Source organism: Zonotrichia leucophrys, chromosome 3 (assembly GCF_028769735.1).
Source record: "Zonotrichia leucophrys gambelii isolate GWCS_2022_RI chromosome 3, RI_Zleu_2.0, whole genome shotgun sequence".
NCBI lineage: Eukaryota > Metazoa > Chordata > Aves > Passeriformes > Passerellidae > Zonotrichia > Zonotrichia leucophrys.
Window position 1 is genome coordinate 41,856,834 of NC_088172.1, and position 12,062 is coordinate 41,868,895.

The following is a 12,062-nucleotide window of genomic DNA, read 5'->3' on the forward strand; positions in this document are numbered from 1 at the left end:
GTTTTGGGTGGTGGTCTGAATAATGCAAGAGGAAGAGCAAAAAAGCTTCAGTGTTGGCTGTAGTTGTGTTTTTACTGTTTCTAATACTGGGTCACAGAAGATACAAAGGTTTTACAGCCCCACTATAAAACAGCTCTTTATCTTTTCTCCACTAATTCTGTGGTGTCACATTTAACAAAACTAGGAAACTGAAGATAATATGGATGTTTGCAGATTAGCTGCCAGGTAATAAATAACACTAATTTCACATACCTACAAATGTAAAGGCACCTTATCACTGTTTAAGTTTCTCGCTCTTTGTAATGCCTGCCAACATTTTAACCCAGGCAAATTACAGTATTGTTTTTGCTGTTTTTTCACTGGGATAAAATACACAGTCATAATATCCTTTTATCAGATTTCGTGGTATAAAAGGGCTTTGGTGCTTAATTCAAGCTGTATATTGCTGAGGCAATTCCAGAGTTCCTGTTTGGGAAGATGTACTTGTCTTGCCTTTTAGTTGCCTTGTCTTTTCACAGTGCCCTAAGTACCACTTGCCCGAGAAGATGCAGCTGTGACCCTGCCCAGTCAGTGCAATGCTACAGGGCTACAGAGATCCCCAGAGAAATTCCTCTTACCACCAGGAGACTCTACATCAGCCACAGCAAAATTAAGCAACTCCAGGTAAGAAAATCCAGAAAAAATACTTTTTGTAGTGCACTGTAACTGAAAGTTGGACTTCCCAGATGGTGGTGGCATCTAGTGAGGAGAGAATCTTATTCCATGTTGTAAAAACCGATGAAGTGCTGCCAGATCTGGTTTTATTTTTACTTACTCTTTAAGGATATGTAAATATATTCCTGTAGTGTTTTCATGTTCCTGCAGTCTCCAAGCACACAGTTCACACTGTCAAAATTATATCTTGTATGAAACAAAAAAAAATAGTATTTTACAACTAGCAGCCAAAGGTTGACTTGTTTTATATATGGTCAAATAACTATTGACTTTCAGAGTATTTTTTAACCTGTTAAAAGCTTTTTCTATTTTTGGTACAATATAATACTTTTTCACAGTAAAATGAAAGGGTTTATGTCATTAGAACAATTTCCCTAATGAATGAAATTGAAGCTCTTTTTTTCCCTCTCAAGCTGCAAGTGTCAGGTACAACTGCTATTAGAAATGGCAGAGGAAGTAAGTTTGAAACTAAGGCACAGCATGAGATGTTTTTAAAAGCAAGGCCAGGGCCTATCTAATAACCCACATAAGTGAGAGCAGCTTCTTACCAAAGCTGCCAGCTATTTGTGCTATTGAAAAAGTTTATTCTGGGTTTCTTGAGGCACCACTGGTTCGCTTTATTAAAGGCATCAGCTTATGCTCATCTTGCACTGCACTCTGGAATGATGCTTCTTTGTTTCCTACCCTGGAATAAATATCTTTATTTAATAAATTCACCTTGTATAGATAGACACAAGGGAAATATAACCACCTGTATTACACATGCTTGCTGTGTATCAATTTGCTACAAATAATAAGAAATGTGCAATTCAAATGAGATATATTTTCTCTTACAAAAATTTAACTGCTCTGAAATGCATCTTTGATTTTGCCCTCAGGATCAAACGGAAACAGGGTGGAAGGCAGCTTAGAGCACCATCCAGAATGCCTGTTGCCCACTTAGAAATAGTGTTGTACAGTTTTCCTCTAGGAAAGTTTATTCTTTTAGCTGCTACTAATACCTCTGGTTTTTTTGTTTTATCTCACACACCCACAAGAGACAAACATTGGTGTGATTTAGCTATACTCGGGGTAAACAAAGGGTTTGTGAAATGAATTCAGTATTAGGAAATACATCTTCTGTGCAAACTCTTCTCTCCTCCTCCCCATTATTTTCTTTCCAAGATAAGTAGGAAAAGCCATTATCTGTTTCTTAGGCTAGTTGTCCCTACCTGTCAGCAACTCCTCAGTTACAAGTGAAGTGGCCTTAGGTTCTGACTAGAGCAAAAGACAAGTGTCATAAAGCATTTAAATGTTGGATATAAGTGAATGAAGTGGTGAGATGAATGTTTGATGGCCAATGAAAACAAATGGTGTGTGAAACCATCTAAGAAGAGAGTTTTTTCACTTTGTACATTAATTCCACTGGCTATGAGTCTGCCTGACTGCTGCTACTGACTGCACTAAAAGGAAAAAGTCCTTTCACACTACATCCTTGTAGTTATGTAGGCTGTTTCCTTGAGATTATACTGGCACTTTGGATCTATGTTTTTCTTTTTTTTTTCCCATGCAACAAATTATACTTCTGAGGTCTTGACATGATAAATACCTATGCTTAATTTCACACAGCTGAGCAATTCCCCTGGCACATATTATAGTGCTTAGGGAAATATTTCTGCTTGTAAAGTACCTGTCTGCAAGCACTGAAATAACTCTATAGGATTTTAGGGTTTTGGTGTATGATTTTTGTTCATTTGGCTGGAATGATTTGGGTGTTTTCATTTGTTTGGTTTAAAAAATTCTTTTTTTTACCTATTCATAGAGCAAATAACATTCTTTCCTAAAGAAATTGAATGGAAGCCTAGAGTTCCCACAGCTGACCTCCAAGAGACTTTTATATCCAAGCATTCACAAATATTATGGTTTGGCAATTAGCTGCCTCAGAAGAATAAAAAAATATTGTTTCAATTACTTTTGCATCTTAATTTGCATTGATTATTATTACAGTTGTGAAGAAATAGTATTGTAAAAAAGAATATATGTTTGCATGCTAAATCCATTATGTAAAAAAAACCCAAGAAAAATAGTCGTTTTTTTGTTTGTTTTTTTTGCCCTGGTCAATTTTGTATTTGTTCTGACAGGGCTCATCAGTGTTAAAAACAGTGGCTGGCACTTTTTCTTTTGGTAATTTTACAGCCTGGGGTTTGTATAAAAAAGACTTAATAATATCAAAACCAGATTAATTTTAGCATCTTTTTTCAATATTTTCTGCTTCCTCCTTGACTTGAAGATCAAGTATAACCTTTTAACTCTTAATTTAAAATTTAGCTTATATCTTACTATATTAATAAATGAGGGTTTATCTGCTAAAAGAAAATTATCTACCTTGCTTAGAGAATAGGGAACTGTTTTAAAAAAACTGCTTATAACATATCCCAGATCACAGCAACTCAAAAGCCAAAAAAAGTAATTAAAACATCAAATTCCTCAAAATGTTTGTATTAAATAACAGCATATTAGATCCACTTTCAGGAGATCAAGGTTTTAAAATATAAAGCTATAATAGTATAATTTTACAGACAATCCAGTTAGAGAATAAAACACTGTTTCCTAGCAAAAAAAGATCTGGTGGGCTTTTAAATATATTTTGATTTGTATTAGAAAGACTGGGTGGTTTATAAGAGCATGGATAAATATTTAAGTCTCAAAACAGCATGGTCACAAAGCTTAGCAATGCATACCAAATAGGTGGAAAACAGAAATTATAATAATCCACATTAAGAAGCCTAACATCATTACAGAGCAAATGTCTGAACATTAACCTTCACGTAGCTCTCTGTCACTTAATAAGATGAAAATTAAGCCTCTCAGAGACATACAGAAATCAACTGAGGAAAAGCAGAAAACATTGCTCTTGTACTTTTCTAGGAGAAAATGTGTTGAATTGTGAAGGTTCATAATTGGTTCAATTTCCATAAGATGGTTTTATAATTACATGTGATTATGTTTTTGTGCTCTTGACCAATGCAGCTCGTTCCTATGTACAAGATCATCTTCCTAATCATGACCAAAACTGGACATCAGCAGTTCTGATATTGCTATATACCTATATATACACAAAACACTGCATTATAGAAAAATAAAATTATATCATTTGAATAACTTTGTTGTTTACTGTTGAAACTATAAGGTTTTTAATGGAGGTACATTCCCTCATTGAATTTAAAAATAATTTATGGAGAAACCTGCTTCAATAGAGGTTCCATATTTATACTTTCTCAGTAATTGCATCAAAATTTGCAATTCAGAAATTGTTTTGCAAGACAGAATAAAGTTAATCTGAAAGATAAACTAAGGATACCACAGCAAAATGAAATCTAACTTGTCCTTCACAGCTGTGCAGGCTTTAATTTTAACAGAAGTTAAAATGCAGAGTTTGTAGCTGAGATAGAGATACAGCCCAGAAATACGCAAGAGTTGGACAAATGAAGCTGTAAGACATCTTTTGGCAGTCACCTTTATGAGCTGATTTCTCTTACACAAGTATGATAGTCAAATGTACCCAAGCAGGACTATGGAACAAGATGACTACCCAGCACCTGTACTGCAAAAGGACCTGTACTGCCCTCCATGGAGATTCCTGACTGGGATGAGGAGTTGTGCTCCAGAGTAGGCTGTATAGCTTTCCCCACAGAGTAAAATGTGCTGGGAGCTACCAAGCCCTGGGGGAAATGGCAAGAACCTACTGTTACTTTAGCCTCTCTCACTGGTGTGGTATGCCTGAGACGTGTAGTGAGATGTCTTTGGACACGGGAAGGGAAAACAGATGAGGACACTCCTTCCCACCACTCCTGTGCAGAACACTTGCTCATGTTGCTTTTTGGGGGGTATTCCCGCATGAATGATTTTTTAAGACTCAGTCACTGAGGGAAGCATATTTGGTAATTTGAGAAAACCAATGTTTTAACAACTGGTGTGCTTAGAGAACTCCCTGGCTCACCCTCATTGCACACTTCTCCTATCTCAGCTTAGAGAGCACTGCCAGATTCACTTAGATTTGCGGCTTCACTTGAGACACAAGATGGCAAGCTTTGTAAACAAGCACCTTCAACAGAGCAGAAAAAGAATGGAACAATTGGTTGCCTCTCGATATTACAGTTATAGTCAACATCTAAATCTCATTTACCACTGCTAAGTATCTGTTTTTTACCAACTAATAATAACTAAGTTTCTGTGAAAACTCTGTTCCACAGAGGTGATTTTTCAGGCCAGACTGATCTGACAATTTTGGTTTGATCATATTAAAATGTGAGGTTTTTATTTTAAAAGAGGAAGATAGTGAGGAAGAGAAAAGTGTTGAATTTTAGTCTTCCGCCAAAAGAGTAGCAAGAGGTAAAGATATTTGTGGGTACTCCCTCTAGGGAATACATGCTGGAGTGACAGCACTGTTGATCTATGGAAATGACTGTATCATGAACTCAAATGTGCTCTAGCAAATACTATTGAGCACAATGAACATTAACAACCATCCACTCTCTGCAAAGATTTCTGCCACTGGTGATGTTAGCTTTCCATTTAATATAGGCTATCCACCAGGAGGAAATAAAAGCAGTACTCCTTCTTCAAATGTATATGCTTGCTCAAACCTAACACAGCATAGACTTAAACCACAAAATTCTGGAAATGTAAATAAATACTGGCAAAGCACAGGTACCTATAGTAATACCTCTACTGTTACCACTTATTTTGGTTTCATATTCTAAATATGTTGTTTTTCAGCATATACTAGCAATTGTCCAAGCATCCAGAAGGAGTAACCAGTGAAGATATCTATAAATGTACTATCATATTAATTGTTTCTTTTTCTCTTTCAGTTTACTGACTTCAGGAGAATGTCAGTCCTTGAAGAGCTGGTCCTATCATGCAGTGGCACAGAATCAATAGAAAACAACACTTTCAAAGCTCTGAGCAGCTTGAAGTCCCTGGAACTCTGCAAAAATCAGCTAAAGCAAATACCCACCTTTCTCCCATCTGGCCTTGAAATTTTAAGACTCGCTGATAACTCCATCAATGCTCTGCATGCATCTGATTTTGCAGGTTTGATGAAACTAAGAGTGCTCGATCTTCGGAACAACTTGATTGCAACTCTGCCTCCGAGCGCATTTTCTTCCCTTTACAATTTACAGAGTCTGATCCTGGATGGCAACAACATGGAATCTGTGTCTGTGCCACTTAGGCTTCCTAGGCTGAAGTATCTGAGCATGGCTGATAATAAACTGAATTCGTTTCCAACCAACTTCTTTGCATCTTTCCAAAGCCTACATTTTCTCAGCTTAAGTGGTAACTTTCTGACAAAGATGCCTCTTGACCTACCTAAATCCCTGCTGTCACTAAAATTAGAGAAAAATCAACTTAAAATGGTGAGACTTCGAGATGTGAAACACTTAGAAAATCTGTCTGAGTTCCTTCTGTCAGAAAATCAGCTGATATCAATAGATGGTGCCCAGCTTCTTCCTAACTTAACAACACTGGAGCTCTCTAAGAACCAGCTCCACACTGTGCCCCTCAGGCTGCCCAGCAGGCTGCAGAAACTCGACTGCAGCAATAACCTGATCCAAAGGGTGACAGCACAGGACTTTCAAGGACTCCAAGACCTGAAGCACTTGTTTCTCGACAACAACGCTGTCAGCACGTTCGAGGCGGGAGCTCTCCAGCAGTGCGCGCAGCTTTCCAATCTGGCGCTGGAACAGAATCTCCTCAGTTCTATTCCACTGAGGCAAGTGAATCTCAGGACTGCTGCTCCCAAGGTGTCATCTCTCCTTCCTTGCAGTGTGAGAGGCAAAAATTGGTATTCAGACCCAGCCACGGTAGAAGTCTGTCCATACCATAAACCCATTGGCATAACCAGCACTAATTAGCACTCCTGTTAGCAGTCTCAGAGTAGAGCTGCTTTCATTACATCTGTGGCCCCCAATGAATCTGCTCATTTTGCATCTCTCCCTGCCAGTGAGACCACTTTATTTAATTAGCACACCAATAAGAAGAACCTGCTAGGAGAATACAACAGACTTACTACCAAGGTTATACTGCTACTTAGATTTACCCTCCCCCACAAAAGAAAAATAATTGAGCATTTGATATAAAGGATAGATAGCAATTTTAAAGCTGATGTTTCTACCAAGCCACACCAAGTTTATTATTATTAAAATATTAAGATTTGGGGAGCTGAATCTGATGAAAAAGAATTTGCTTTTCCAGTGATATTGGCATTCCCAGCTTCATTAAATTCACACATTACAAGGTATTTGGAATGCACATAAACTCTCCAGCTTCAGGTTATAAGAAAAATTCCAGTCAACAGAGCATAGAAAAAACATCCCTTGGGCACACTGTGTTCATTAACGTTCTGCTTAGAGGATCTCTTACATTCATCTGAGTGTTGGAACTGGCCATTATCAGAGATGGCATATTAAGCCAAATGGAGGCTGTTCTGATATAAAGTGGCAACTTTATTATTACAAAAGGCTGTGCAATAAGATGGCATAAAAATAGTGAAGTAATTCCATTAACATAAACTTCTTTAACAAAACTGGACTGTTAAACTTTATTTTTATGGGTTGTAGACAGGTTTAACTAGCCTAAATAAATAACGCAGTAAAATTTCAATTAATTTAGTATCATGTCCTTTAGCATTTGAATCTATTTGGCAACAGCTTTATAATCAGAAACTGATTTAGTGGTGTATAAATATTTGATTTCAGTCTAGCTTGACAGGAATGTTTAATGCTTTCTAGTTACTTTAGTATTGTCTAATCTATCTTTTTTTACAACCTTCATAGTCAAGAGAATTAACAGCAAGGAGTTCTCTACTAGCCTTTAAACACTACGACTTCTAAGGAGATATTGGGGATCTTTCATTCCAACAGTAAATAAAGACTTCCAGGGAGGGCTGTAAACATAAAAGAGGTGAAATAAAACTTATGTACTTAATTTAATTGTCTGGTGATGACCAGGTATGCATGGATATACAGAAAAAGAAATTATTACTTTTGACTTCTATTTGAGAACTCTGTCAGGTGTAAAAGGTTTAAAGATATGCCTGATGTGTGAAAGTGAATAGGTCTTAGCAGGTTTTTGGCAGAAACGAGGAGAATGAAAGCTCCTTTCCCTTCTTTTCTGAAAAGAAAATAATCCACAAGTCCAAGTATATTCAAGACTTTTAGAGAAGACATGTACTTCATAAAATCCTACAGGGTGTGGTGAAAACACAAGGAAAAACCTGATGCTATTCCTTAGAGTGGCAGTAGCACAATGTGGCTGCCATGGTCAGCTCCCAAGTGAGCACAGCTCCTCTTCCAGCTGCAGGGCACTCAATCATGTACTCAGTGGCATTATTTTCTCTAGATCAACACAGCCTGAAGCCAAACAATATAGCCATAAATTTTAAGTCTAACATTAGTACAGTAAGACTCTTCACAGGTTTAAGGACTTACTGGTCAGACTTTGGACTGTAATCAGTCTAGATAAACCTCTTGGGTGATTTCCCACTGCCTCTGACATCAGTGGCACTAGGGTATTACCCCAGAGTACCCTTCTGACATTACAGTGTCATGTGGGACAACTGTCTGCAGTTAAGTTTCAAAACTGATTTACTGCAGCCACAAGCATTTTGTAAGGTCAGATTTTGTGAAGTGAATCACCACATCAATATGTGAAATTCTCGTCTCCCCAGGAAAAACAGCACAACACAGAACTGGCCTACTCTTGAAATAGTAACATTGAACTTGTCAAGTTTTCACAAATCTGGAAACCATCTTTCAGCTTAAGAGGTTCAAACTCGGCTTCACAAAAAACAGTGAGGGTCGCCCATACGTTTACCAGTTGTAGTATACTGCTGCTCTATTCTAAATGCTATTCCAAATGCTGTTCTATTCCAAATGCTGTTCTATTCTAAATAGATCTTGGTAATATGATTATCATTTCCCTGGGAGGTTCAGTCAAGTTTCCTTAAAATCTGTAACCTTGACTCTTAATTTAATCACCTTGCATACTACCATAGTAAGGTATTTTTAAGTTACTTTCAAATTAATTTTATTAAAGATATTCCATGCCTATGCTTTTCTGTTAAGCACTTGTCACTAACTATATCAAAGGGAAATGAAAAGATCATAAATGAGAAAGACTTTTGAAATTAAGGTATTTTAATGTAAATTTGGAATATATATGAAAATAAGAATTATACTGACCTGTTCAGAATCATATCCAGAGATTACCAGCTTTTTCTCTGCTCAATGTAACCAGCTCTAATTCTCAAAAGTACTATTTTAAAAGCATTTACATTTTCCCTGTTGCTGATTTCTTAGCAGCTTATCATCAGATGGATTACTGCTGTGATGATTAATGTTTGAGTCTTATGGGAGCAGGAGAACAAATGGAAAAAATATAATTCTTTACGAACTAAGAAATGTTTTTAAACAAATCATATATAAAAGTAGTTGGAGGAGCAGCGCTGCCACAATTATCTAAACTTTTGATCTTTCATGGTGCTGTAGTTTGGTCATTGGCATTGAAGAGTACAAAGCATTTTTAAATTTGACAATTTAAATTAAACAGCTGATTTTCTTTATAATACAGCACAAGACTGCTGTTCAGTTCAGCTGCATGAACATTCAGTACAGGTCAGAACTGCAGTAATTTGGGAAAACATTTCAATGGTGTACACACAGTACACCTATAACACAAAAACAAAGAACAAACAAACAAATCCAACCCCAATGTGAATATCTGTTTTTGCAGAAGATTGCACTTTTCTAGTGATAACTTTATTTTAGTACATCAGATGTGCCGGGACAAATACCACTTAGCAGAAACAGTATGATGAACATAACACCTTTCTATTGTTTTACTTTTGCTCAGACTTCCAGACACCCTTGCTAGATTGGATCTAAAAGGAAACGACATAGAGGATGTTGGAGAACAAGAGCTGAAGGACTTGAAACAGCTTCAGGTTTTAAATTTACGGAATAACAAGATATCTCTCTTGGATCGCAAAGTCTTGGAGTATTTACCTCGTCTCCGTCACCTGTATTTAGATGGGAACCCTTGGAACTGCACCTGTGACCTTCTGAGAACCAGGAGAGCGCTGGTGGCCAAAGGGACGGATGTGCGGGGAGGGCAGTGCGCGGCGCCGGCACACAGCCGGGGAGAAAGCTGGATGTCTTCCAAAAAGATTCTGCAGCAGTGCGAGGACAATCTGTCTTCCACAGAAAGAGGCAAAGAGGACAGGAAGAAAATGAAACCCAGTGAGGCCTCCAGCGTTGGAGTGAACACAGATGATGATTACTATGATTATGAATTAGATTAATGTCACAGTTTAGTGAACCTTAAAGTTGTCTAGAGCTGCCCACTGCCACCAGTGTCTCTACTGACAAGCAGTCTTATCATCTGTCATTAGCTTTTCCTGCTCTATGTGTACTATAAGAAATAATAGCCAGTGACAGAAGGGCTACAGTAAGGCTGTCAGTGTGAACTAAATATTGTAAAAAAAATATTTGTTTTTATATATCACTAGCATTATGTAGTTGGAGGGAAGAAAGAATACAATTACTATATCTTAGAAAAGCAGTCTGTAACTCTGTATGAACCTTTTTTATATTAGAACATTTCTTATAGTTGCATAAAACCCCCACAAATAAAATTCTGCAATACCACAAGACACTAACACAAGGAGTCTGGCATTCAACATATTTAAACTCACACGTCTGCAGGTCAACATGGAGACTTACACTGATGTGAGCAATTTTTTGAGATTGTTTGGAAATTCTTGCTTTTGAGAAATTTATTTTGGTTTTCCTGAAATATTTCCCTTTTTTGTTTATTTTAGACTATTTTAAATTACATTAGACTAAATTAGCTGAGCTCTAGACAAAACACAGAAGGCTTATCTTCATCACAGCAAGTTAAATAAACAGAAGAATCAGTGTCCTGGTTAATGAGATTTAATAGTAGTTCTGAAATTAATTAATAGTGAAGAAGGAAAACACTGGGGTCAAGTTGACCTGATTCTGTTGTTGTTAACAAAAGAAGGGAGATTCTCAGGAAATAGATCCTGGCAAATATTAGGATAAGATGAAGTGAGGTGAAACTTTTGTAAGAGTTTATTTTGGTATCTGAATAGCTAAATTGCTATAATATAGCTCAAGATACCATATGTATACTTTTAGGGTAGGTATACTTAACGTGCAAGTACACACTGCAAGTGTCCCTCTTCACTAGCCAGAACTTTCCGGACTTTTATGCACATACACACAAAAGAAGACTAAATGCTATATAATTAATGCATTAACTCTTGATATAAGTAGAAATTTTATCAAGCAGTTCCCAAAGTGCCTGAAAACTAAACAAAACTGGATTAGTGATACCACTAAAACCAATGACTTACAAACAATCACTCGTTAGTTCAGGTGATAACTGATGAGTAATTACATCAGCAAATTACTTTTCAAAGCAAACAGGATCCTTTATTTTTTATCTCCCATTGGCATTCAGTAACTGAGTAATCCCTCATCTCCACGGAGGCTGATTTGTCAGGTGTCAGAGAGCAGCTATTTGGTTATGTCTCCTGTGCAAATGTGATTGACACGAGCGTTTCTTAGGTCCCCCAACACATTAAACTATGCAATTGGAATGGAGAGAATGGAGCTCATTTTTCTTTATGTGTTATCTTATCATCAGACTCTGCAGAGGGATCTGCACAGGTTGGATCAATGGGCTAAGGCCAGCTATGTGAGATTGAACAAGACAAAGTGGCACAGCCTGCCCCTGGGTGACAACAGGGTGACAACACCCCCCTGCAGCACTACAGGCTGGGGCAGAGGGGCTGAAAGCTGCCCAGCAGGAAAGGACCTGGGTGCGCTGGTTACCAGCTGGCTGGGTAGGAGCCAGTGTGTGCCCAGGTGGCCAAGAAGGCCGATGGCATCTGGTCTGTGACAGCAATAGTGCGGCCAGCAGGAGCAGGGCAGTGAGTGTCCCTCTGTACTCGGCACTGGTGAGGCCACACCTCGAATGAATGCTGTGCTCAGTTTTGGGCCCCTCACTACAAGAAAGACATGGAGGTGCTAGTGCCTGTCCGGAGAAGGGAAATGGAGCTGGTGAAGGGCCCAGAGGCTGAGTCCTGTGAGGAACAGCTGTGGCTCTTTAGCCTGGAGGAGGCTCCAGGGGGACCTGATCACTCTCACAACTCCCTGAAAGGAGGAAGCAGCGAGACTGGGGCCAGCCTCAGCAAACAAGTGAAAGGGCCAGCGGAGATGGCGTCAAGCTGCACTAGGGAGGTTTAAATTAATCATTATGAGAAATTTTTCCATGGAAAT

General features: G+C 38.1%; 1 protein-coding gene across 1 annotated transcript; it reads left to right on the top strand.

Annotated features, from left to right (window-relative positions):
- Positions 1–477: 477 nt before the first annotated feature.
- On the top strand, positions 478–10,057 carry LOC135445126 (nephrocan-like). Its single transcript, XM_064707163.1, has 3 exons — positions 478–663; positions 5,568–6,469; positions 9,610–10,057. Exons 1-3 carry the CDS (start codon positions 478–480, stop codon positions 10,055–10,057), a joined length of 1,536 nt encoding a protein of 511 aa, XP_064563233.1.
- The last annotated feature ends 2,005 nt before the right edge of the window (positions 10,058–12,062 follow it).

What these genes read in the sequence shown, in the direction of transcription:
- LOC135445126 (XM_064707163.1), top strand. Translation starts at nt 478, where the DNA reads ATGTACTTGTCTTGCCTTTTAGTTGCCTTGTCTTTTCACAGTGCCCTA. An exon ending in GCAAAATTAAGCAACTCCAG is followed by an intron (nt 664 to 5,567) that starts GTAAGAAAATCC and finishes TTTCTCTTTCAG; the next exon opens with TTTACTGACTTCAGGAGAAT. An exon ending in CTCAGTTCTATTCCACTGAG is followed by an intron (nt 6,470 to 9,609) that starts GCAAGTGAATCT and finishes ACTTTTGCTCAG; the next exon opens with ACTTCCAGACACCCTTGCTA.